Here is a 26970-nt window from a genome sequence, read left to right as displayed (position 1 = left end):
AACTGTTGATTCGTGCCGGCGTAACGTTTGCCTTATGGATAATAGAAGCTTCATAGATGAGAAAGTGCTGAGTATGATTTTAACGTTCGCCAAATCTTTGCGTGATTAAAATGTCAACTAATCATTACGTAAGCACTTTGTACATATGGCCAATGCCATGCGTCAGGACGTGGCATTTTCTTTGCGCGAGAAAATCATCCATCCGAACTCTGCGCAGCGGGCAAATAACCTAACTGTCTCGCTTTGTGTGACCTGTTCGTGGAATGTACATCCTGTAACGCCAGCTGAAATTAACCCTACACGTCGCCAGTGAAAAGTATAATAGAAAATGTAAACACAATCGCTTTTCGCGCACTACTCACCGGTGCTCCTGGCCGGCCGGGAAATCCAGTTGCTCCTTCATCACCCTACAGGCAACGAAAAAAAAAGTTGGCGGACCGCCAGCAGCACTCCAAGGCGAAAAAATTATGGATAAGCTATGCCGCCCATGCTGAGTTTGTCGGATCGGAAAATAGCACACAACGCGCATGTGCTTATACGAAGAGATCCTGAAGCTGCGTCGTAACATTAACGCTACGGTGAAAGCTCAAACGATGTCCGCACGGGCCTTATTTTATAACAGTTGCAGTCCTTCACCTGCTAGTGGTCGCAAGGCAAGAGTCCTTGATCCGTTGTCTAAGTCTTCTGTAGGTGCTTCCCTTCGTTTTTCGCGTCAGTATTCATCTTTACACGCACCAAGATCCTTCCAGAAACAAATGATCGTATGGAGCCGGTTCCCCCCCCCCCCCCCCCCCCCCGCTTCTTTTCTACAAGTCGCATGTTCGCGCCTGCTTCCGAGTGATGTCATACATAACATAAAGACGACAAAACCAAAGCACATTTTGTAAACAATGCAAGAATGATGCGGAATAAGGCACCGCAAAAGTTTTGTTCGGTTGTTTTTGTTTTTTCCTTTCTCAGCTTTTACAGATGCGTTAACGGTGCACAGTAAGTTGACGTGTTCTCTCACACAGAGCCCCCTAACTTACTGCGTGTGTTAAACGCACGACGACGCCAAGTGATACAAGTGAGGAAAGGTGCCTTCACTGCAAGCAGGGTGCTTATGAGATGAAGCCGAAGGCATGGGCGGTAGGTAGCAAGCCAGCTAGTGCTTTTGGGTGACATGACGCTGCTTCGTTCTCACCCCAGCTGTACCCCTGCCGCTCCGCCTTTCCTTTCGCCATTCATCACGTGCTAGCAAAAATGGAGGTAGAGGCGGAGGTGGGGTGTAAGGGCGTACGCATCACGCTTTCGACGCACAGCTGTGCTGGAAACGCAAGCGCTTGTTCTTCGCACCAACGTTGTTTAGAAAGTGGTTGCTGAGATGCACGCATGTGCAAACAAACTAGTCGACGTGCGTGCAAGGGAAAAACTGCAGACTGTGTTGCGATGCTTAGCGGGTCAAGTCCGTATGGCACACAGCACTGCTAAAAGAGTGTAGTATGGCTCGGGCGCTATCCGGCATTAGCGAGCTATCCCCGTTTCCTTCATGCAACCGCCTTCTCATCCTCTCCATAAGGTTAGCATGGCTAATAGTATCCATGACATGGTACTGCCACCTCTGGCGCGCAGCACCTAATCACGGCATTCACGACTTTCTCTACCGAATGTTTTGGTAGGTAATATAAACTTTCCGTATTTTTTTTTAGTTTCTCTTTCAGGCCTCTAATTTTGCGGCTCCCGATGACGTAGACGAATATCAAAATACAAAATACCAGTGGAGAGAAGCGCGCTCTTTCTTATTATCAAAGTTATGGCATTCAAAAACAAAAAGGGGAGAGGGAAAGGAGGAAGGACTCGGATACTGGTAAACGGAGGCTGTTCTCGCCAGCTGACTTTTTTTTTACGACTTTCATGGCACTGTGCGTCATTTGCCCAATCACCACTGATGGCGCCCATAGCGTACATTCGCCGTGGCGCTGACAGTCAAGGCCGGCCGGCCTCGGTGACTCCGGAGTGTTGTTCGGGGCGCAAAGAAGGCAGTGAGAAGCCCGGCCTCCACGCCCAGGCCTTAGAAGGCGGGCGGCAGGCACGCATGTAAGCGCGTAAGTCGTTACATACGCACCCGAATTCCTTTGGGTCCAGTGGCGCCGGTGTCCCCCGTCAAGCCGCGTTCGCCCCTGCGACCGGGTGGTCCCAAGGGGCCCAGCGGTCCTGGAGAGCCCTCGGTGCCTGGCGAGCCCGGAAGGCCCGGGTGGCCCTGCGCAACGCGCAAAGGCGCTTGCACCACACGGCTGCCATAACGCGCTGCCGTGGTTACGTTTGGAGTGTGCTGTACACCTCATACTACCCAGAACCAAACACTGCCAGCTAAAATGAAGAAAATTATGGGCGCTTCAACCTGTTCAAAATGTTGTTTTTCGAGGATTATCCCACGGGCTTAAAATTAAAAAGAAAGTTCCAACCAAAGCTTCTGAAAGTAAAAAAAAATGTATAAAAATTTCACAAGCCTGTCTTACTCTTCAACTCATTTAAATAATGAAGATTGTGCTTGTGCTACTGAATTGATTTAAGGAATCGAGCTTTTTCTACGCACGTGCACACACGTTATGTGCAACTATACGGGTGCTACAATCATCATCACAGGTTTATTAAGTATCTATTGAACGTTTCAAGAGGTTCTTGGCAGTGCTATGACGTGAAAATGCGTTTGCACTCACCCCAGCTCCTTTTTCACCTTTGCACAAACATGGCGAATGGAGCATCCTTTGCATGCCTGCAAAATGAGGAGAGAAAAAAAAATTATGAAGCGAATGTTTGAGTGACAAAGAAGTTTTTTTTCTTTTTCGTAAAATCGAACGGGGCGAAACGTGAAAAAATTTTTTCAAGCTTGCGGATACAGTTGCACGAACTGCATTATTTTATTTATTTTCAACTCAGAAATAAGTGAAAAGTTCAAGATTTTCACAATACACCCAACACTGACGAAGTGCTTGCGTGGACAGTGGAATAGGACCAAAGGTATATCAAAATTTCATCGTGCACTTCTGGCGCTAACAAATAAATAGCGGCGGAATATATCTTGTAAATATCACGAGACAAACATTTTTTTCGAGCCGCATGTTGTCTGACTTGTCCCTTCAAAGTTTATATCAGGTGCCGGTTCGATACCTCTCTATTGGCGCACCACCACAAACACGTCGATAAAACACGAATATATGGCGCTTTATTTATTTGCAATCCCTGAAGTGCGCAGTACCTTGTCGCCACTCATCGTGCTTGCATGTGTCTACGCATTGGAATAGTCGTATTATCCATCAAACGCAACCGTACAGATTCCTGATAACACCAATACTACAGCACATCATCCACTTTTCTGAGTTCCGCCTTTCCCAACACCCTCCTTTCCAGTGCGTGATTATCCGATATTATCTTACTCGGACGCGCTTAATTCGTAGGCACGTTCCCGAAGCGTCTTCGTCAGAAAATGCGAATAGTTTTTGTTTTTTTTTCCTTTGACTTACACCCGAAATTAAGTACCTATTAATTTCTCCTCACATGTCACACTGATTGCGCTTATTCGTGTGTTTTTTTCCCCTTTTTCACCGTGCTTCCAGTTTTGTTCCTTCTTGCGACGTCTGCCGACTCTCTTCCTCTCTTGCTGCGTGTCTAGCCTATTTCATCAGCCGGCAGCATCACTTTGGAAAGCGGCCGCAGCGTTGCGAGCAGCCTTGCGGCTTGGTTGCGCAAGCTCGGCCGCCGAGCTCGGGGCGCAGACAAGGGATCCCTTCGGCGGGCCTCGCGGAAGTGCCCCGCGCTCCGAGCTGGGCGCCGCGGCCGACGGTTCGCCTGTGGCGCCCCATCTTCGCCGCCGCGCATCGAGAGGAGCGGCGGCAGCCAAAGGAGAGGGGGGCGGCCGCGGCCCCCAAGAAGGACTTCTTTCAAGGACAGTTATCTCGAATCGGAAAGGATGCCGAGAAGGGATGGTGGGGACGAGAGGGGAGATCATCTTTCTCGCGCGCCGCCCTGTGTGTAGCCGCCTTCCGGCCTCCTCCTCGCACCCCAATTAAGGCGCGCGTCCTTTTCATTGCACGCAACTTGGCCCTCTCCCCGGCCGTTTGTTTCTCTTCTCTTGCGGCGCTCCCCCTCGAGACCTCGCTCGAGTAATGAAACCGCGCTGCGCCGTCTCTCGTTCCTCGGCTCGTTCCTGCCCCTTGTTCTCGGCGTAACCCCCCCCCCCCCCCCCCCCCCCGGCCCCCCTCTGCCAGCCTCCTCGCCGCCGCCCCGCGTCTGCGCATCGTCGCCCGGAGACATCTTCAGTACAACGAATTTCTCGGGCCTTTTCCGCTCTCGCATTAACGGGGCGCATCAGCCGACCGGCGAGACGAGCAGGAGGCTGGAAACAGACGCCCCCCCCCCCCCCCCCCCATCTCCTCGGGTGTTCCTTCACGCGGCCAACGAGCGAAAAAGAGAACTGGCAGCGCGATGAGGAACTAGACGTAACCATTATAGGAACGTGCGCAGCCACAGAGAGGAAAGTATGAGCCAGCAGAGCTCGCATTGCAAAATTGCGACCCGCACTTGGGCAGCACGTGCGCCGAAAAGAAAAAAAGAAATACTAAGGTACTCCCATGAGCGGATACGCTTGTCGATATGGTATGGTATTGATTACAATTAGCTTCTCTCTTTTTGTTTGTGTGCCCCCTGCCATTCATCCCATTTCAATACCGGATTCAGGCTTCTTTTGTAGCCCACGAAAGGAATATGCCTGTAAGTTAGCAGACTGGCGACGATATCGCGGTTAACAACTACTTCAGTTATTCTAATGAACAGAAGTAAAGGATGAGTGAAACACGTAAAACCGTGCAAGCAGCGTGTTTTATTGATATGGAGGCCTTTTTTTTCCTTGTCGAGTGCGACCGAAAGGCACGAGAATGAGCGCGAGTCGAGCTCCGCACACTCGGCCGCGGTTCGGACACAAGCGACGTTCGCGCCAGTACGCGGGCGCAGGTGAATCACACCTGGCTCGCGCGAACTTCGCTCAGGCAGCGATGCGGAAGTGCCGTGCGTGGCATGGCGCTCCGAAGGCGCCCCCCCCCCCCCCCCCTCCACTTTCTGGCAGCCGCGGGAGGCGCGTCGTCATCGCGACCGGGGCGAGGACGTGCTCGGCGCTGGAAGGCAGCCAGACGGGCGGCCGCGCCTCGGGCCAGAAGCCGCTGTCACGAGCGACACCCCCGCGCGGCTGGCTCTGCGCGCGCGTGTGGATGGTTTGAGCCGGGGCCTCGTTGGTACAACGAGAGGCGACGCCGCTTCCTATGGGCCGGCGCACGTTGTCCTCGATTGTCGAGCGTCGTGAGGCGACGCGGCAAACACGCGCTTGTTTCGGGAGGTCACCAACACAGGCGCGTCGCAAGGTCTCGGACGCAGCTGCTGCGGCGGCGTCTGATATACTGCCCTTTGTGGCTCCCCTTCCCGTCGGCCGAGTTGTTGGCCACCACTTGCCGCCTTCCCTCGGGTGGGCCCTAGCGAGCGAGACGAAAGCCTGCAGACCATGTAATCGTGGTTTCCGCGGGCGTTGCTTGCGCGCAAAATCTGTTTTGCTACTTTGGCGCGCTATGAACGTCGCGACACAACGGCGAAAGGAAGGTGTGTGCAGACGAGCGTCCTAAAAATGGGAGCGGCTGCGCGCAGCGTTTTAACTGGTGCGCTCGTCTTTATGATAGATAAATGACGACGGCTTCGGAGAATAAACGCTGCAGGAAGTGGCTGCTTCAGGTGGCCCATTTTTAGGCGAAATTTCAAATCCAATTCGCGGCTATGATTCTCCTTTTTGTTTTCTTTCTTGCTCAGGTTTTCATTGAAATATGCGGAAAAATAAAAAAAAAATCCTCTTTTCCAGATGGCTGCTAAAGCAAATACATAGAACTATCATTTGCGCCTGACTAGATCGTTGCTGGACCACAAAGAGTACAGCTACCGGCAAGTTGACGGCAAGCTACTGCCTTCAGGCCGAGGTTAATAATTTGCCGATACATATTCTGCGATGATTACTTTTTTATACAATCGCGATGTTCTGCTGTGGGAACAAAATGCCAACACGAGCTGCGTGGAGGCCGTCACGCCCATTGCCTAGATAAGTAGGCAGGGTGCAAGCTTTTCCGAAGCTCCTAAAGCGCCAACTCCAAGGGCCCTTCCTGGGCGTACGCGCTCAGCGTCGGCGCTCTTGGCGTACGCCGGAACGGCCGTCGAAAAGGGGCATGCATCTCCATGTTCCTGGTGCTGGCTCGCTTCCCCTCTGAAAGAGCTTCAAGCCATGAAGAAAAGTCACCAAGAGCCCCCCGATCCTCCCATTGTTATAAACCCGACCCATCTTCCGACGCGTACGCGAGCGCCTCTCCGCTGACGCCGATATCTAGCACGGACAGATATCGGCGCCTCGCCGAGGCTCGCTGGCGTCTTCTGCAGTGCGCATGCGCAGACCGATTTTGGCGTACGCCAAGAGCGCCGACGCTGAGCGCGTACGCCCAGGAAGGGCCCTTGGAGTTGCCGCTTAACGGTTTCCCTACTAAAGCGGCAGCGGCATGATTTAGGTCCTGATTCACCCGGCACAGCCAGTGACTGGCACTGTCAAGTTCTGAACTGGGCAAGCTTAGTAAGCGCAGCAAACAGCGAACTCGCACTGAGGGCCCTTTGGTGCATCGCATGCACTCCGTGGGGAAAAGCGTGCGAATCATGGCAAAGAACGCAACTATGATAGCGTTGCCGGCGACTATCCTTGCGTCACTGCGCTGATATACCATCCTTCATCGTTCGTGGCAGCGTTGCTTCAGCCTTACGACGGCTTCGTTGTCGTCTGGCTCAAGACTCCCGGCCTTCACTTTAAAAACCCAGTCCCCCCCCCCCCCCCCCTCCCATCTATCCTCCGGAACCAGACTGCCAGTTGCAGATCCTACTGCCGCAGACGATTGAGCTAGTTGGCTCAGCATTTTGTCGAGTGGGAGTTGAAAGTCAGCGTTTGTCTCGTCCTCGCTTTCGTCCCTGTGTGCTACACTGTTACCACTCGACAAAAGCTGCAGATCCCGCTTGGTTTCCGGTACAGCCCGGACCTAATATCACCTTTTTTTGCGGACTTGGCAGAACGCAAGTTGGTTAGAACGTTTATTATTCCAAAAGTGTATCCTGATGACACGCTTTACGAGACGCCAGGATATGTGGCAAACACCTATATTAGTTATGAGAGGGGAGCATATTCCTGCACGACATCACTGCAGTTTAACTCGGCTTCGTCCTTTTTTCTGCGGCACGCTTCACCCCATTGGTCAGCTAGAGACAACTTTCCAAGTTATCAAATAGCTTTCTTCGAGGACTGCCCGTAGGTGAAAGAGGAGACTGGCAATGCTGGTGGGGATTGGGGTCGCTGTTGGCGCGCGCCTGCGGGAGTTTCAAACGAGCGACACGCGCGTGTCAGCACCGCTGCATCTCGTCCGCAAGGCACAACCAAAAGTGCGAACTGTGCCCGCAAATATGCCACGGCGACCCGTTTCATTAAGGCGGCCGCCGCCTCGGCGCCCGCGTTTCGTGGGTGGGCGTCGTCTCGCAAACGAGCTGGCCCACGTGCAACGCTGGCGACCAGCACTGCTGCCGCCGCGAGCGCCAGCGGCCGTGGGAACGCCCCTGCCGCGATGCCTCCGTCTTCGGCCCTTGCGCTGCGTCATCCGGCCGCGCGATGCGCCCCCTCTCCTTCGCTCATTGCGACATGCAAGTGCAGAAAGCGACATTCTGTGGCACCGACGAAGAGTGGCCTCGACAGCTAACGCCGCTGCTGAGCGGGGCAAGAAAGCACGCGCAGGCCAGCGCTGAGGCCATGGCCTAACTGCGCACGCGTCTTCGCTTGCAGTCCGACCCGAGATAAAACGGAGTGTGACATACGGAACGCGCGTTGGGAAGCTCACGCGACGTATCCGCTTGCTGGCTCTGCGCCGCGCGAAATGCAGTGCGCAGCTTCGCTCTACACAAAGCCCTCGCGGGGCGCTTTCTAGAACCAGCGGAATTGCACTGCGAAAGGCCGCTGTGTCCTCAGGCTTCTGTTTTCCTTCCATTGTTCCATGAGCAAATGTTTTCCGTCGTTAGAAGTCTGAATTCGAAAGCATCCGATTTGGAGCGCTCATCACGTTTTTAATCAGTGTTGTGGACATCTATTTATGCGCAGCCATCAAAAGCTTGCTGAGTTCCATACCCAAATGTCAGTGATTTTTATAAGCCTGAATGACTAGCAATTTGTGTGTGGAACTGTGGAGCGAACAAGCCATTGCAGAGACGGTGCGTAAATAACTGAGGATATATGCAGAAGCGAGATACCGAAATTGCAGGAGCTATTATTCTGGAATCCGAAACATCCTGTTCTAGAAGAATATAATGTAGCGTCATATTAGACGAGACCCTGTTTCGCCGCACTCTGTGGCGAGCGTCACTGCGGGCACGCCGTGAGTGCTTGCCGGGCAGCCCTGGTTTGTGGACACATGCGAAGACAGCTATGCATGTGCCGTGCAACGCGAAGTCGTGAGCCACGCGAAACGCTTCTATTGTGCACATGAAGCCAGAAAACCAAGTCAGGCAGTCTTTTGCAGATGTCGACGGCAAGATATGACACCCCTTGGAACTCTTGGACTGATAGACGTTTGAATCTTCGTTAATGCGCAGGGGCTGCAAAGATTACAACTCCTGAGCAACAACATGTGTCAAGCTGTGGAGCGTATCTCTGTTCTTTTCCAGCGGTGTTCTTTGAAATTATTGCGTAAAACAGTGAGACACACTGCGCATATTACAAGGCGTGCAAGAAAACAATAAAACGGGCGGGAATTCAGGCGAGGGCCAAAACAGCACACGTTCTTTATGAAACAGGTGGCTGCATAGTATCAGGCAAGACACACAAGAGGTGTTCAAGTCAAACCGGGCCTTTTCGTAATTCACTGAACTAAAACGCCCTTAGACGCGAGAAATGCGTTTTATTTCTCGATGTATTCCCCAGCTACAATGATGCACTGTCCCCAGCGTTTCAGCATGCAGCGCTGCAATGCCAGCAGCGTAGAAAGCCCCGTCAGAGAGGCGCCGCCATGATTGGACAGTCGCACCGCATGCTTCCCTTCGTCACAGCTGGAATGGCGCCCCCCATGAAACTCTTTTATTCACACACACAGAAAAAGTAAATCACTCAGAGCGAGGTCTGGATTGTCAGGGTGGTGCGGCAGTATCTTCAGCCCAGTTCCTGCAGTGTGCATGCCGTGTGATGTGCAGTGTGCGGGCATGCATTCTTCTGCAAGAACAGGACTCCCTTGGTGACTCGCTGTTCGAAGTGCGTGTTCAACGTGTTTTCCGCAATATTAACGCGATAACTTTAGAGCGCATGTTCGGTAGTCGCCAGTGTGGTGTAAAAACAAATTCCCATGGCGCTGAAAATAAAAGAAAATGGTCGAGCCAGAACTCGAACCTTTGCCTCTTGGGTTGAGAGCCGGGCTCGCTACCCCTCGAACACGGAGGAACTTTGGCCGATGGCAATAAAAAGTGGCCTTGTGTGAGCGCCTCGCACCGCACAGTACGCTACACAGCGGGAAACAACATGGAGTTAATATAGACGATCAATTAGTATCACCGATTCTTGTCGCCAATTAACAAAGCCTTTGCGTACGAGCAACCGAATTCTGCTTGACGTGTCGTAGTGGCGCCGGCATGCGGCGGCCGCCGAAACTACGAGCGCAGCTAAGAGATGACGTACAAGATTCCAGCACATCAAACCGTCTGGGAAGCGTACGTCGTGTCCGCGCGATACAAAGGGAGCAGCCGCAAGGCATCATCATCATCAAAGCAGCAGCAGCAGCTAAAGTGACTCTACCGCACGCTATCGCATTCAGTTCACTTTGGGGTTACCAAAGCGTTCTCAAAATTGTGTTCAGCACGTGACTTCAGTTACACACAGACCTTGGTTGGTTTGTGGGTTATGGGGTTTAACGTCCCAAAGCGACTCAGGCTATGAGGGACGCCGTAGTGAGGGGCCACGGAAATTTCGACCGCCTGGGGTTCTTTAACGTGCACTGACATCGCACAGTACACGGGCCTCTAGCATTTCGCCGCCACCGAAATTCGACGGTTGCGGCCGAAGATCGAACCCGCGTCTTTGGCGTCAGCAGTCGAGCGCCATAACCACTGAGCCACCGCGGTGGCAGACTTTGGGCCCCCACGCGTCGAGACCGTGCGGATGCTTGTCCCATCTGTCAATGATGAACAAAAGGTGGCAGGATCCCTTTTGAAATTACGGGTTGGAAACTTCGATCTCGAATGGGTACTCGGGTCGCACCAGAATCCATGCTCGAAGGCATTTTCTGCCTCTAGCCGCCATTGTAATGCGATTTGGAACTATACTGTAACCTTGGTATGCGAGCAGGAGCCATCTTGCTTTTTATGGAAGAAAAATCTCTAGTTCAGCCTTCGTTTTACCATCGCAATGCCACGGCACCGACCGCCATGCGACTAAGAGGCGAACTGGGCCACGATTCCCTGAAGAGCTGTTCTGGACAAGCCATGTTCATCGGCTGCTGCTGGCCGATGCTGGTCGAGAAGCCCACGCCCGAAGGTTGCTGCGACGCCGCTCCTGACTTTGTGGCCTTGACTGTGGCGCACATGGCGGCGACCCAGGGGGGGCGTACACGACGTCGTTGCGGTGCTAATCGGCGCTGCCCGATCGCCCCCATTATCAATAGCGCGTAACCTCTGGAAGGTCATTTGCGCCACGTGGGACGAGGACAGGCGTGAAAGCTTTATCGTGGTCGGCGTCAGGAGATCGGACAACAAGGACTTCCCTTTTCCTCGCCACAAGAACAGCGTGCACTGGCGGCGGAAGCAGTACAGAGCGGTTCCCAGTGCATGGCCGCCGCGGGGCTTGGCCCCTGCCGCGCCCCTTCCGAACGAACAACGGCCTGGTTCTCAGCCAGGCCGCTGGAGGAGGTCCGCCGAGAAGCCGCGCAGGAGGCGCCTGCACTGCGGTCCGCTGGTGCGCGAGGGTGCCTAACGAGCCTGCAACCCGAAACCGGCGCGCAGACGACGCCGGAACCCTTTGATAACCGCGAATGTCAGTCAGCTGCGCTGTCATTGAGTGCTTTTTTTTTTTCGTAGATCCGTCTTTGGCTGTGCATGCGTGAGCCTGCTCTTTGTTTTTCTTGCTGCTTGGCACCGGAGACTTCCGTATTGCGATACCCGCTTGACAAAGATGCCCAGGCGACAAGGCGAAAAACGAGCGAGAGAAAATAAATGGCAGCCTGCTGGAGCGGCTGGATACTACGCACGCCCGCTGCTCGGACGGTTCGTCGCTTGCGTAATCTGGCACGCTGTCATGGTGCGCCTGGGTGGCCTTGCGCGCCATTGGTCCCCCAACAGGATAAGGGTTGTTGACGCCGAGACCGAGCACTCTGAGCACGCACTGCCCCGAGCCCTGGTTTGATTTGCTGCGCAGGCGCCTGGTCTGCTCCGTTACTGTGTGTCTTCCTGCGGCGGATGCAGATTTGCACGTTCTTGTTTACCGAACACGGGCCCTTCGAGCCCCGCGATGCCGGCCGACCATCGATAACGACGGTTACCGCTAACCGCTGGCTCCGAAAGAGGCGCCTTTGATTCCTACAGCACTCTCAACACGCTCACTGCGCGTTCCAAGGTCTGTGCCCCATCACTCGCGTGCAAGGTTAGGCGCCCTGTTTACAGCCGCTCCCAGACGTCCTCCTCCCCCGGGCTTCCATGCTCAGGCAATCTCGTCCACTCATCGCGTGGCTGGAAGCCATCGAGCGCGGCTTTGCATGACATCAGCGTCTCGCGGTGGTGCCACAATGCGCCCGTGCTTCCTTACGCACGGGCGGGGCCGTAACCCAACACCCGGCAGCCATTCTGAAGAAGGCAAGCCTATCGAGCCGGCGAAGCTAAACAGTTTCCCGAAATACGCGCTTCCTCCTCCGCATCGGGCAAAAATTTTTGCCTCGGTCAAACTGTTTATTGTACGCGCAGACTGGGCGTGTATTTTCAACGGCAGCGCGTGCGGAGAGGAGCCCGCCCTGCGTCGAGCGAGCCTGTTTGTTCAGCAGCGTCTGGAGGCTCGCCCCCGCGGGCTGCGATGGATCGGGCCCGCGTTGCCCGCGTGCTTTTCTGGTCCCGTTTCCGCTCGCCCGACCCGGGGGCCTTTCGGGAAGCGCTACGCGCGCCGGCAACGCCGCGCCGGGAACTCCTCTTGGGCAACATGGAGTCAGCGTTGTCGTGATGCTGCGTCCACGGTGGGGCACGCGCCATCGCATCTCGGTCTACCGGGTCCAAAAGCCTTCCTACGACGACAGTCCCCATTCTGACGGCGTCCACTTTTCTATACAGGAAGTGACAAAATACATGAACGCACGCTATTGTCATTTGGCTGCAAGCAAGAAGACAATGATAGCAGACGCGTTAGACTTAAGCCTCTATGACGGCCACAACTTTCGCACGGAAGCCAGAGCTACTGTACTCAATCCTGTAGCCGTCCTCTGAGCTGTAAAATAGTCTTAAGGACCACACCAGTGTCGCTTTTAAAACGGACAAAGATCTCGTCGCACGTGAAGTTTCATCTCCCTCGCACAAAATATAGCAAATAAAGCAATAAAAAAAACATCAGAAGCATTCGCGGTAGGCCCCATCTAACATAAGCCGAGTGTTTAAAAAGCAGATATTCTCGCGTTGTAAACGAACAGCCTGAAAATTAAAATGAGAGCCCAAGCTGCCCCTACTAACGTCTTCCGGCTGCCGCAGCCTCGGCCGCCTCAATGGTACGGCGCAGTGAGTTCAGTGCGTGAATTTTCAGAATTAAGATACCTTTTTGGGAATCGTGCTGTTGATTCCTACGACTTTATAAGCGAAATGTTTCTTGTATTTCTAGCCATTCGGCTGTTAAGTAATAAATACCAAATAAAGATTTACCCAATTAGACAGTGAAAAGGTAATTTCTAGGTACATTAGAAAACAGCGAAAAATACTGTTCGAGTCTAATTGCAGTAAAGTGAATCAGTATTTTTAAACCTCACAGCCGATATCTCATCTTTCGGCACAACCCCACGAACCCCTGTCTCGTAACCTGCGATAGCGTCCTGAAGAGGGCAACTAGTGCGCTCAAAATTCGGACAGATAGAGAGGGAGAAGGAAAACCGTATTCGAGCGGGCTATATTCGCTGCTTTACGCAGCCTCCCAAACATGAGCGAGGCTTACCCACCGGCTTCGAAGGCCCACAAGCCGGGCCTATCCGCAATGTTACCTTGCACTTGCAGAGGGAGCCCAGCTTCTCCTGTCTTCGTATCGTTGGCCCACTTGCATCGACTTATTCCCTGTCGGTTTCCCAAACGTTTTTTTTTTTTCTACAAACATGCGGAGTGGGCCGCGCAGTAGAAACGTCTGGACCCGAGACCGCTCTCCGCGCTGCTTTGGCGAGTATTTCCGTACCCCAGATCCTACAGATGGTGCCGTCACTCGCAGATCTTTTCGCTGATCCCGCAGCGCTCGATATTTGTTTGTGCAAGGCCTGTGCGGCTCCCAGACTATAGCTAGAGCTGCCCAAGGTTCCAGACAACAGCGGCGAACAAGAGCGCCAGTGCTTTCGTAGTAAGGGCCGTTCCGTGCGTTCGCCCATGGAGCGCCGCGAGAGGGGGGAGTTGGCAGGACAGCTGCGCCCCCCGGAGCCCGAAAAAGAGAACGACAAGTGGCCTCTGGCGACAGCCGCCCCGCCCGCTGCTTTCACCAGCGTCATTCCAGGGGTAGCTTCAAGACTGTTACATTTGCAAGTCGACCGGAAGGCCAGCGAATGTGCCAAGCAAAGCTGCCCACGTGACACGAACCAAATAATAATAATAATAATAATAATAATAATAATAATAATAATAATAATAATAATAATAATAATAATAATAATAATAATAATAATAATAATAATAATAATAATAGTTGGTTTCGGGGGAAGGAAATGGCGCAGTACCTGTCTCATATATCAGCGGACACCTAAACCGTGCCGTAGGGGAAGGCATAGAGGAGGGAGTGAAAGAAGAAAGGAAGAAAGAGGTGCCGTAGTCGAGGGCTCCGGAATAATTTCTCGACCACCTAAGGATCTTTAACGTGCACTGACATCGCACAGCAGACGGGCGCCTTGGCGTTTTCCCTCCATAAAAACGCAGCCGCCGCGATCGGTTCGAGCCCGGGTACTCCGGATATATATATATATATATATATATATATATATATATATATATATATATATATATATATATATACCAAAAGACTGTGATTTTGTTCGTGGTAGCAGAGAGTCAGAAAGTTCTTTTTATTCTTATACTTTCTTATACTGTGATGCAGCTCTGTAAAAAAAAATAGTGAATTTTTTTACACAAATGAAAATTATTAATACTATTACAGTAAAAACAAAACACGGCAATATATATATATATATATATATATATATATATATATATATATATATATATATATATATATATATATATATATATATATATATATATATATATATATATATATATATATATATATATATATATATAGAAAAAAAACGTTTGGGAAACCGGCGCCACGTGGTTATTTCTGTACTGCTTTGTAATCAATTGTATTTCAGCAATTTCACTATTAATTTTGACCAACGTCACAAAAAAAAAGATTCTCCAATGCTTTCCTTGGTTTGCGTGACTTGGCTTCGTTGATTTGCATGTCATAACGAGCCCCTCATTTCATTCCCCTTGTCAGCTCAATAGCTTAAAGAGGGCCTCTGTTACGGCATTCTTGGTGCCATAGATAGCATAAAGTTCTCTCACAGCTTCCGCCCTCACCGTTCGATCACGTTCTAGGTGCCACTCGCGGTATTAAAGGACGTGCTACGTCCGCCGCTATGGACGAGTGTGGCGCTGGTGAACACTCTCAACGTTAGCTAAACGCAAAACAAAATACCCCCGAAAGCCGATTGCACAGCCGCCGCTGTAGCTCAGTTGGTAGTGTACCGGACGCGAAATTTATAGGTCGTGGGCTCGGACCTTACCGGCGGCGTGTGGTTGTTTCTTCTTCTGATTTATAACCAATTATCGTTCAGTGACAAAATAATTACACTACAAACTGTCCATTGACGAACATCACAAAAAAAGGAAACATTCCCCTGCGCTTTCCTTGGTTTCGGTGCCTGTTGGCTGCTTTCAAAAAATACGCCAATCATGTTAACTAGTAAAGTGATTGACCAATTATAATAGCTGCCTTCTTAACTATTACTACAGGCGCCTAATTGCAATCAGAGATTTGTAGCCGGCCATTAATAATAGCCATAACAGTTTTTATGCTGCGGCTCAGCAAATTTGGCCCATTTCTCGCGCCGTTCGAAAACCGCGCGCCGGCGGAGAGCGCAAAGCAACGTTCGTTAAATTGCGATACTACGTGGCGACGTACCACGTGACAATCGCTGCCCCGCCCGCCCTGCGGTGCTCCCCGCTCCCCGCCACTTGGCTGGTCCTGCGCGGGCGGGGCTGCGATTGTCACGTGGTACGTGGCGCTGATTTCAAAAGAAACTAGGTTTTTTAGGTAAACCGAGTGCACCGTTCCTTTCTGCTCCAGGCGAGGCGAGGTAGAGAAGGTCGCGTGGCATGTGCGCCTGGGAGTGACGCGTTGAATGGAAGTCGCTGAGCACGCTCCGCAGGCGCGCGGTTTTCGAATTGCGCGAGAAATGACAAAATGAAAATGAGCTGAGGTCACAGAAGGGTCAACAATCGAAAGTCTTGGTTGCTTTTGCGATCAACTAATGACTGCTCAGTCGCATAGGCGTATTTTTTTTAACCTGCACTGCCTGAAACAATTGCATAACAAAGTACATCATGACACTGTCTCCTTTCTCTCAGCTGCCTTATCCCGTGCTCACGTATCCGGTTTTGGGCATGACACACGAGCACCGTATCAGGCTTATGTCGTAGGACTGAAGGCTGGGCGAATTAGTACTCGTTAAGCACATTGGAAAAGGGCGAAATGGACCGCTTTGCAAGAGAAGGGAAGAACATGACATGGCGCTAATGTGTTCTTATCTGCTGTTGCAATGTGGCCCATTTCGCGCTGTTCCATGTGGTTGGCTTATTTCCTGCTTAGCAGGCGAATGTGTCTGGAAGTGGCATCACTTCGTTTACTCATGTAGCAATAACGCCTTTATTTCTCAGACATAATTTGATTATAACATTGCGTATCCTTTGTTTCCACGTATTGTTCAACGCGTTCTTGCGTTACCGGATGCCCGACTCCAACATTTTTTTCACAGATCTCTCTGAACAGAGCTATGTACCTGGAAGCGCCTCACGAAATCAGCATTTTCAATGAAACGTTGCCCAGCACAGATACTAAACCACAACTGTGACCCAGGGCCAAGAGCAGAATCTGCCATTCGCAAGGTGAAAAAGCCTATATATATGTTTTTTTTTCCTTCCCTCACATATCTTTTGAGGTGAACGGGATAAGCTATGCGGCTCGTGCCGAGAAACGAGCTGCGGAGAACTGTCCCCTCTGCTGCTGGACGACTCTCAAGGAAAAAAGGCGAGAAATTCTACTCCAGCTTTGAAACAGGAGCACCCCCAGGGCGGGACGTGACAGCCAACAAGGCCATCGCTATCAAGTCTCTCTCGTCCGGGGCCTTCCTCGCTAATATCGTGTTTCTTTCTTCGCGTGTTAGAATCGGTTTGTGAGCGCGAGCCAACAAGATGATGTGCTGAAAGCCATGCTCGCGAATAACTTTTTATTACGAGCGCAGAAGGAAAGATAACGAACTCAGATAGTGTCCTGAACAACCATATTTGACAGTGTTGCAAGCGTTTTTCCCTCTAGACAAGAAAAGAAGCCCATGTGAGCTTATCTGCTTACCGCGTTCTGTGCAACTTGGGAAGCTCCATTAAAAATAGCACAGTTTTATTTTCAATGACCACGAGCAAAGTTTTATTTACGTCTTGAAGCGCCAAGCCAAACATTTGCTAGCTTAATGTCAAGAAACAGTTCGGCCTGATCAACAAACTATTAACGAACGGATACAGGCCATTAGATGAAATAAGCCTGTTGAAGACAAAAACGTAACACTTATTGACGCGTTTGCTGAAGACTAATTAATAGCTTCCCTCGATCCGCTTAGAAAGAAAGAAGAAGGAAAGAGAGAAACCAACATAACGTTTCCTAGAGCCCGCGAAGTTGAATTTGAGAGATTTTGTGCTGCGTATTGTTTGCCGCTAACGCACTTTCAGCATCAGTAAAGATAAACAAGAAAAAATATGCTCTCACAACAAGAGAATGACACCTAAAACTACTGCATTTGTTCATAGTTTACACTTTAGAGCTTTCCCTGCACACACCGAATGAGGAAATTGCGAAATGGTATTGAGTCACTGATATCACGCTTAAAATCGCACATAATTATGTCCTTAAGTCACCTCCAAAAAAAAAAAACGTGGCCTTACTAGTAAAATAAATCGTTCAGCATCAATGCCTGCGTTCAAGCTGCGCGGTAGACCGCATTTAATGACACGCATTGCAATAACCGCGCCGTTCGAATAGTCTTTTCTAGGACAGAACATTGAAATGAAAGCATCAAAAATACTTGTTCATTATCTATTCGGTGTACATGTATCAGTGGCATTTTTTTTAAACTATCGCCTCACAATACGAGGCGCGCCCTTTATATCACAAAAGCAGAAATCCAAACAGAACTGAGGTGAACCTATAACGAAGAAGAGTGTGCCCCATTCTGCAGTGCTCCTACGTTGCGTGGGAAAGATAAAGGGAAGCATAGCGGACAGCACACGAGAAACGACCCGAGCTTCCGTTTTCCACTGCTTTATTAGTCTTGCGTCTTTCAGCTGCGCAGCCATGGGCGGCCGGCTTTTGCAAAATCGTGACCCGTCGTAAGACACGAGCTTTTGGACCGCTCCTTGCGTACTGCCTTGAGTACGAGCGCCAAGGTGCAGCTTCTCCGCCTGCCAGAGACGAGGCGTCAGCAGGACGCGGCGTCCGGCTGGGGCCACCGTCGGTGGCGACCCCTACGCCGGCGTCCGAAGCCAGGCTGCTCGAATTCCCGTGAATGAGCAGCTAACTGGGCGTATCGCCTGAGCCTACGCCAGCACAATCTGCGTTGCACAAGTTTCCCGAGCCTCAGCGCAGTCGTTATCTCCAACGAGTTCCAGACGAAGCCCGGCGGCCAGCATCCCAGCGTGGCGAGTGTGACCTTTCCGGCGCGAAGACGCCCGCGAGCTGCGCCAATCCCTCACGTCGTCACTTTCATACGCAGTGGCCCCGCCTATCTGTCTTTCCTTTGACCTGATCGTACGCCGTATCTCCTTGCCGTTACGTACAGCGGTTGACTTTCTCAAGGCGGCGTCAGCTTGCTTTTCTTTCCTCCATACAGAATCCTCCTCCCATTGGTCCGGCATGATGCAATAAGGCCTAGCGACAAGACGACGATAAACATTCATTTTTATTTTTCCTTCACTCTTTCGCCCGCCTCGCTTTCCTGTCTCACAGGACGCACCGCCAGAAGAAAGAGGACGCGTGGCTCTGACTGTCCCGTCATCAGTCTTTCAGCAAAGCGCTGTGTTAGCTCCTTTGAGTGGTTTCGGTTACAGACTCGGAGCAGCACATTTCGTGGCACGCCTGCGTGTGGCCTGGTTTTGAAGTGATAAAACAATTATGGTGTTCTGTTTCAAACGCAGCGTTGCTGAGGGAGAAAAGCCTTTCCCCTGCTCCCTGCGGGACTACATCACACCAGATATCGAGATCACGTACCTTTACAAAGAAAACGTGGGTACCGCCGCGTACATCGCTCTGTCTTCTTCTAGAATAAGCCTGCTCTTCTGTGGCGCTCTTAACATCACTTGAATCCGTTCACTCCCACGTTAGCGTTCTTTCTCATCCTGCAAAACGTTTTTACCCTCACGACGAGTGTGCTGGGCGGAAAAAGCAGCTTTCCGGTGTAAGCAGGTTCTCGACTTAGGTCGCCTTCCTAATTCTTGGAACTCGCCTGTATTTGCAATTTTCCACGTATAACTTGATATATTAAGTGACGCATAATTAATAACATATCCTGGGATGAAATCGCGAGCAAATGAGCAATACGTGTTTTGTGTAACCAAATTTGTGCATCACTGTCGAAACTGAAGCTGACGTTATCGAATCGGCGGCCGAATTATGGAGGCTTTTCGGGAAGGAAGAAAGTAATGATAATAATGGTAAACGAACGGGCGACATTAAAAGAATGAACCGATCTTAACATGCGAAGAGTAGCTTTACTGCAAACGAGAGCGCTGACTGGAGCGTCCTAGCTTGGGAGCGTGCAAAATACGCAGTATTGGTATTGACGGGCACGGCATCGCGCGAAGCTATATACTTGTGCCTTAGCGAGTGAGAACATCCTGCATGATTTCTATGTGCAAGGAACGTCCCTTAAGTGTTCTTATCGTTTTGTGAATCACCGAGGAATGCGACAGGCATGCGTAGCATTGTGACGCCGCAGCAGAAAGTAATTTACACAGCTGACTGTTCAAGGTTACCACGGCCTCATTAACTGTCGCTGAAAGGAGTCGCATTTTAAGACTATGCTGTTACATCTTAAAAAAAACACACACATTAATTGTGAGTCAAGGTTCAGGCAATACCGAATGAATGGCACATAATGCGTCGGTGGCTGTGCGCCTACCCACAACATCAGTAAATGTAAGCTGCAGCGCACAGCCTCTCACGTGGCCAGCCCTTGGGCAGACAGCCGGCGCTCGAGCAGCGGTCTGGTACGGTGTGAACAATATACAATGCTTGGCAACTTTTACTATAAACTTTCACACTGAACACTCCCGTCATCACATAAGTACAACACACTGCACTGAACACGATGTGGTTCCATTTTCGTTTCCTGCAGGGCGTGCACAATGAAGGATCTTAATGAGAACGCCTCTTTGCATGGGTGCAGCAGCTGCTTCTACTAGGCTTTCTTCCAACCTGGCTCTTTCTCAACCGCTTGTCCCTTTTTCACGCAACAGCACGAACGCCATTCGTCATGGGCACTTTAGCTTCATACCAGAACATGTGTCAAACCCTTGCGCCTATTAGCAAAGAAAAGGGTTAACCAAGCGTGTTAGAGATAAATGGCCACATGAAAGAAAACTCACGCCAATTTACATTGTTATCTCCATAGTGACACGGGCACGATAGCTAAAAAGCATCAAAGTGAATTATTTAACTTGTTGCTATCAACTGAAACCGAGTTGAAATTACAGAACAGTATTTAACTTTTGTGATTGTCCGAAAACAGCTATTGTATTTTACTGGAACGCACGAAAGTAAAGAGACCCACAGTTTTAAAGTCTGTGCTGCTGAGAGATAGCACATGACATTTGTGCTCTACGGATCTCGTCTTATCCGTAACAGCAGTTCTTTCGCTGTGAACACTTTCGAGAAAGCAGATTTGCTGGCAAACCAACAAGCCCAGTGAGCGCTTGTTTGAGTCTTACGACTCACGCAGACCGTTACTAAGGTGCCCATAGCTCCTGCTCGGCATCGTCATCCTCTCCTCTACTTTTTTCCCTTTCCTCCCCCGTCCCCCATGCTGAGTACCAGCTCCTTTCCATAAAGTAATATACGTCTATCTCTTCCAGTGTGCAGCAAATTAATTTTTCCTAACGAATAGAAATGACCTATTTTGGGGACACAAAGATACAACCTAAACCACAAAAGCCATGAAGTCAAATTATGTGAGCGGTCTTTTTTTTTTTCATTTTCGTATTCTTATAATTCATGTCTGAATGGTGCAGTGCGAATGAACACGAATCCAACGCAACATTTAAACTGCCCGCTCGCAGTTTTTTTTTTATAATTGAGGACTGCGCGCAGTGAAGAGAAGCACCATTAAGCAGTCTCGAGGGCGTGGTCGGGTCTTTCCGCACCTCACAGTTCGTTCCACCGGCACTTTGAAGACAGCATTCGAGTGGTGCCACCAAGTGGCCACCGGTGCCATATGCAAGAGCACGAGCGCGAACAGCCACACACCGCTTGCAAGAAAACGACAAGCAAAGAGCGCCTTTGGCACGTTCCCAATATAAAGTGAGAGTAGGAGAGTGGATTGCGTAGGCTTGTCCCCAAGGAAATCTAGGCGTTGTGCAAACCATATATATTCCCCCTTCCGGGTTGGTTGCCGACAAGTCGTAATGCACTTTGTCTTCGAAACAGTTGTGGGCACTATTGGATGTTTTTTTTTTTCTTCGCTCCTACCCTCGGGTAGCAGCGAGTCTTCGTTTTCGTTCTGCGGCTCTCAAGGTCTTAAGTGGGAAGCGAGACAGCGCGCGCAGTTTCTACTCTGTGGCTGGTGCAGTAGTAGTCTACCACAGCGTTGGTGACACTTCCTACGCACACTAGTTAAGCGATCCAAAGCTTTTAAACACGGGCATAAAGGGTAAGCAATATTTTTACTTTCTGTTCATCCCAACACTCCGAAGAGATTATCCAATAAATAGAGTAACTGAGAAGCGATATATTTTTTTTTGTTTCCGTGTCAAACACGTGTTTCACAGTGCACAGAAACTCACAACTTAATACGGCGTTACACCCTTCACATGATCCATTCTTCTACGCTGTACGTGCGCTTTTTCACATGTCGCAAGGCGCTTCCAGGGCAGTGCCCATTGTGTGCCGACTGCTGAGATGGCTTCGCTACTTTTTATCTCCTTATGAGGGCATTACATCAGTCCCACACGCATTGCTAGTTATGTGGGCAATCTCACATGTAACCAGAATAGCAGTAATAACAAGCTCTTGGCGGCTTTAGGCAAGCCATTATGTTTTGATTACACGGTAAATAATGGCTCCAGTGCATTACTTGTAACACGTGAATCCCATGAAAAAAAAAAACTGAATTGCAGCCACTTGATCGTCGTACCCTTAATCCGCCAGGGAAGCAAGGCAAGACGGACAGTATATTGGGTTCTTGACTGTTTCCTGGGCATTTTAAAGACAATCTTCTGTGAAATTTAAAATGTTTGCCATATTTCCGTCATTTGACTGTGCGTAGGACGCTTTCACAGTACAGAAGTTCTAAAAAGTATAAAGGAAAGTGCGCACTATGAATTTCTCTACTAGCATTCTACCACAACCTCGAAGAAGAACATTATATAGAAAAAAAACTGAAAGAGAAAACAGCAACAGAATAATTCAATGAGTCATTCACAGAAAAGACAAAAAGACAAAACCTTCAACGCCAAGTGGACCATTTCTTGGCTACCTAGCAAGGTACTGACATACGCATATTTTATCGCATTATTTCAGGGGGATAGAATGCCTACGTTTAAATTAAACTACAGTACATACCGCAACCTTTTCAAGACGCGCACGGAACAGCCGTTAATCCAATTTTCACCCCTTCGTTTTTATTTTTTTGTTCTGCCGTCCCCAGTCGCAGCCTCAGACCGGAAGTTTAGGATCCCCCTGCCTCTTCCAATATGGCGGCCGCGTGGCGACGTCGCACCCGGCGCGTTTTCCCGCTGATCGCGTGCGCCCGCCTGGGCGCCTCTCCCCCTCCCCCGCGCAGCTGCGCGTCGCGGCACAAGCGGAACCCAGAAGAGCGCTGCGCCACAGGGCAGCCTCTCGTGCGCGTCGCGGGAAAAACAACACTCGGGGCATGCAACGAAATGACTTTTCACACGACTCGACGCGTGCGAGTGGTGCATCGCAGGCGTAAACGAGACGAGAGAGCGCCCAGCGGACAGGTTGAAAGCACTGAAACGATCAGTCGCCGTCGAGCGGACCGCGCGGCGAGAAAGCTGCGACAGGTTCCGTAGCGTGGCTGCAGGAGAGGCCGTAAGAAAAATGCGGCGCTGGCACCGCTTTTTTCTTGGCGTCAAGCGGAAGCAGGAGTGGACTCACCGCAGCGTCGGCGCCGGTCGGCAGGTGGAGCAGAGCGAGCAGGAGCAGGCCGAGCGCGGTCAGCAGCAGCGGCGGCGCGCCTTTGTCCCGGCCGGGGGACATCGGCATGGTCTCGCGCGCTCGCTGGTCTTGTCCCCTCCCCCGTGCGCTGGCCCTGCGCTTTTTTACTGGCGACAGCAGGGTGTTCTGCGCGTCGTGTCTGTGTCTTAGCAGCGGCGCACTCCTGGCGAGCAGCGGCCGCGCTGGCAGCCCCGCAGAGAGACAAGCTACTCTCGCTGCTGCCTGCCCAGTCGGCGACGGGCCACCATGCTCCGCCGGCGAGAGAGTGCTTGTTCCGCTCCCCGCAGCACGTGGGTTGCGCCGGGGTATCCGCCCTTTCGGGCCTCGCCGCGGTGCGCTCCGTCCGCTGCCGCGCACTACTTTTCCGGGGGCGGGCGCCCAAAGGCAGGTCCAACAGCTGGCCCCCATGAGCGTAACGTCCGTCCGGCGGCGTCTTCGGTTTCGCGACGCTTTTGCTTGTATCTTACTTTCTCGGGCGAATCCCCCACCGCAACCCCCGGGCCCCTTCCAGCCCTCGTTTTGCTTCTTAACTTGGTCCACTTTTGCTTCGCTTTGCTTCTTCCAGGAGGCCCCCCCTCACCCGTCTTGTGTAGCGGCGGCCAGTGTAGACTTTCAAAGGCAGCCCACGGCCGGGAGTGCCGCTAGCCCTTAGCGGGCCCCGGAGTAGTTTCATTGAGAAACGGTTCCTTATCCGCATCCAGACTGGCCTTGAATTACGGTGTGTGGGAAGCAACGGGCCGCTTGTCGTAGTCGCGGCATTCAAGGCTCCGGACAGATAAAAGAAGGGCGTCATCACTTTTTTTCTCTTCGCTCCGGCTATCCTGTGACACGGCATCGTCGCGCGATCTCGGGGTGCGGCGGATCCGGCTAGTTTAGAAACGAGCCGGGAAGCAGAAGAAAAAAGAAAGATCTCGAAAACCGTTACCCAGCAGTAATTTGTCCTTGGCGTCTAAGCTTGAAGACGCTAACGCTTGCGAAAGAAAGCTGGCGAGCCCTGCTTTTTTACTCTTTCTCGACGGATAACGGACCAGAATGAGTTCAAGGACAGCGAAGGTAGACGCACCGGCGAGCATCTTGCGTCTGATCCGAGCAAAGGTACCGAATGCGCCAATGCAGGAATTAACGCTTAGAGAGCGTAGCTGCAGAAGCGGTCACCGAACAGCGCGTCGCCAGCGCTCATCTTGAAGTAACTCCGTACAGTGTTGCTGCGTCAGCACCTCATAAGAACCTTGTAAAAAGTGCAATTTCGAGCAGACACGTAAACTAACTAGAGAACTGAGTTCTGCACCAAAAAGGGCTTGGCAGAAGCGCGTAGTAACTAGACGTAAGACGTTGCAAGTACCATACGCTTGCAAAACCTCCCACGCCCGAAAGATGCAATCCAGATGCACTCGCAGCTGGCGCGGCGCTCGACAAACGCCCTTTGCTTCCTGTCTGCATTATTTATTACAAATGGTTCTTTTGAGTAAGCTCATGTTCTAACGTGCCTCAGTTTTCAGTTCATTTATCCTCCTCGTAAACTCGTGTTTAAAGTGATACTCAAATAGCTCTGCTCGTGACTCTTGGCAAGAGAAGCAAAACGCAAGGCAAAAGTGCTTCGTTAAGTGAAGCATTTATGGTTATCACTTCAAAAAACTTATTACCATTAACGACCAGGAAATCGCAGCTTTGTGCTCATAATATCAGTAAACCTAAAGTTAGAAGTGGCCTGCAAAGTAAAACTAAAAGCTCCTTGACGACAGATTGCAGTTAAGGCAGAAAAAGTTGCACAAAGCAAAGGTATTCCAGAGGCCTTAAATCAAACACATTATTTCCTCGCACTATTTTCGAATAAGCATCGCATGCGAAATGAGGAGGCCGTGGTCTCCGTGATCGAGCTGTTGCCACGTTGTCCTTTTCTCGAATTTCTTTCATTACCGTCACTTTGCTGCCATGTCGGGTACTCACTTTTCATCAGTTCTTTATTTTAAACAACGGGCATTTTGTTCTTCGTATTGAATGTCCTAGGCGTGAATTTTAAGCCTACCGCGCAATACGACATAACGTCAGTTCCTTCAAGATCGGTGCAGCATCTCATTGACCGTGCACTGGGCATCTCAGGGTACCGCGGCTTTATTTACCACCGTCCCTCCAATTCTGTCACCGTTCAAGTAGCGTCACTTGCCGATGGTGAAAAGATCTGTGGCATTGACAAATTATATATCAGCGAGTCACAGTATATACCTGTGCAGGCCTATCTAGCATCAGGACCCGGCTTGCAGAGATGTGTCATTTATGACCTCGAACCTAATGCGCCTCCGAAAGAAGTGATGACGGATTTCTACTCTGACACCCACTCAGTGCTTAATGCCCGTCGACTAGTAAACCGAGGCACATTTCTTCTACTGCTTGCGGGGCCGTTAGAACTTCCTACCCGATTCTTCTACAATGGACGAATCGTTCACCCGAAGCCTTTCCGTCCTGCACCAGTCTACTGCTATCGGTGCCTGCGACAAGGTCACATCAAAACGTGGTGCCCTGCATCCCAAGACACTCTGCCCAAACAACCAGCAGACGGTCTTCCCTCATTCAGGTGCCCATTCTGTAAGACAAATGACTACGACATAACTTATTCTGAATGCCCTCGAAAGAAACGTCGTCTGCTAGCTGCGCCAACTCAGGCTGGAGTCAAGATCTCCAACCGTTTTGCTGCTCTGTCGACAGGCACAGATGAGGCAGATACTGAAAAACCGCCAGCATCTTTGCCTACACCTTCCGGTATCCGCCCTTCCTATGCCTCTGTTGTAAAGACAGGTTTCCATACCCAGCGGAAAAAAGATGAATTTACTCCAATAACCTCCTCTATGCCTGATGAGAGCTCTGCAATCGATGACGCGATCGCCAACGTTCGCCAACAACTTGATCAGCTCTGCCGACGTCGCTCTCTGTTACTACAACGTCCGCATATACCGCCAGTTCAGCCTGTTTGCCAAGTGCCTCCTTTGTCCAATGTACACAGTCGTTCAGACTCAAAATATGACCAATCAGAGCAATCTGTAACAACATCTTCAGTGTTGTCCCTCATTATCCTATTGCAGCAACTCCCTCAGATGATTGCATCTGTTTTGCAAGCGAATGGCTACTAACGCTACTTCCCACGTCGTGCAATGGAACTGTCAGGGTCTTACTAATAAGCTCCCTGAATTGAAGCTGCGCATTCAAGGCAAACTCTCTGCTTGGGCTTTCCTTCTTCAGGAGCATAATGCCATCCTTCCTCTCTCTGGTTACTGTGCATATCACAATCCATCAATACCCGACCGCCGTAGTGGTCTTGCTCCTGGTAAAGCAGCTATATATGTTCATTGTTCGACACCACATTCTCCCGTCGACCTGTCTCGTTGGTGCAATACCCGACAAGAAGTAATTGCCATTCTCACTAAGCCGCAACGTACTCCAGTACTATTGGTTTCTTTTTACGGCCGACCCCAAACTTCTACACTCAACCTTGGATGGCTTACACATCTGCGCACCTCTTACCCAGGTGTACCCATACTAGTTGGAGGATATTTTAATGGGCCACATACAGCCTGGGGTTAAACCTATAACTCTAAACGTGGAGATCAGATTTACGACACGTTTTTTGACCAGTCGTTTACACTTCTGAACAACACCTCTAATTATACCCGCCCGCGTGCTCCTCCATCAACTCCGCATCTTACATGGTGGCTGGGTCCTGACAATCCTCACTGGTCTTGTGACGCAGACACCTGGGGCAGTGATCACTCCCCCATCCTAATTGACTTTGCTTCAAGTACATTGAGTAAAATTTTCCGGAAGGTCCATGTAACTTCTTGGGAGAGGCTTCGCACGGATGGTCGCCTCGCCTCAATAACTCCTGCCTCAGCACTTTCTACATTTATGCTTCTCTTAACTCAGAACACAGTTTCTTCCACTGTCAACGAAGACCAACCAAATCCTGACTTTCA

The 26970-nt window shown here is 50.8% G+C and overlaps 1 protein-coding gene across 1 annotated transcript in view; it reads right to left on the bottom strand.

Annotated features, from left to right (window-relative positions):
* LOC144114913 (uncharacterized) overlaps positions 1-23759 on the bottom strand; it is an 80448-nt gene extending 56689 nt beyond the window's left edge. The window contains exons 1-4 of the mRNA XM_077648936.1: positions 22946-23759; positions 2700-2755; positions 2105-2239; positions 363-407 (exon numbers count right to left, since the gene is read on the bottom strand). Of these exons, the coding sequence (XP_077505062.1) occupies positions 363-407; positions 2105-2239; positions 2700-2753 (234 nt within the window). The 5' untranslated portion in view covers positions 2754-2755; positions 22946-23759. The remainder of the gene's footprint in view (positions 1-362; positions 408-2104; positions 2240-2699; positions 2756-22945) is intronic.
* Between the last annotated feature and the right edge of the window lie 3211 nt (positions 23760-26970).

The sequence above is a fragment of the Amblyomma americanum genome, chromosome 1 (genome assembly GCF_052857255.1).
Source record: "Amblyomma americanum isolate KBUSLIRL-KWMA chromosome 1, ASM5285725v1, whole genome shotgun sequence".
NCBI lineage: Eukaryota > Metazoa > Arthropoda > Arachnida > Ixodida > Ixodidae > Amblyomma > Amblyomma americanum.
This window is presented reverse-complemented; position numbering and strand designations above follow the sequence as displayed.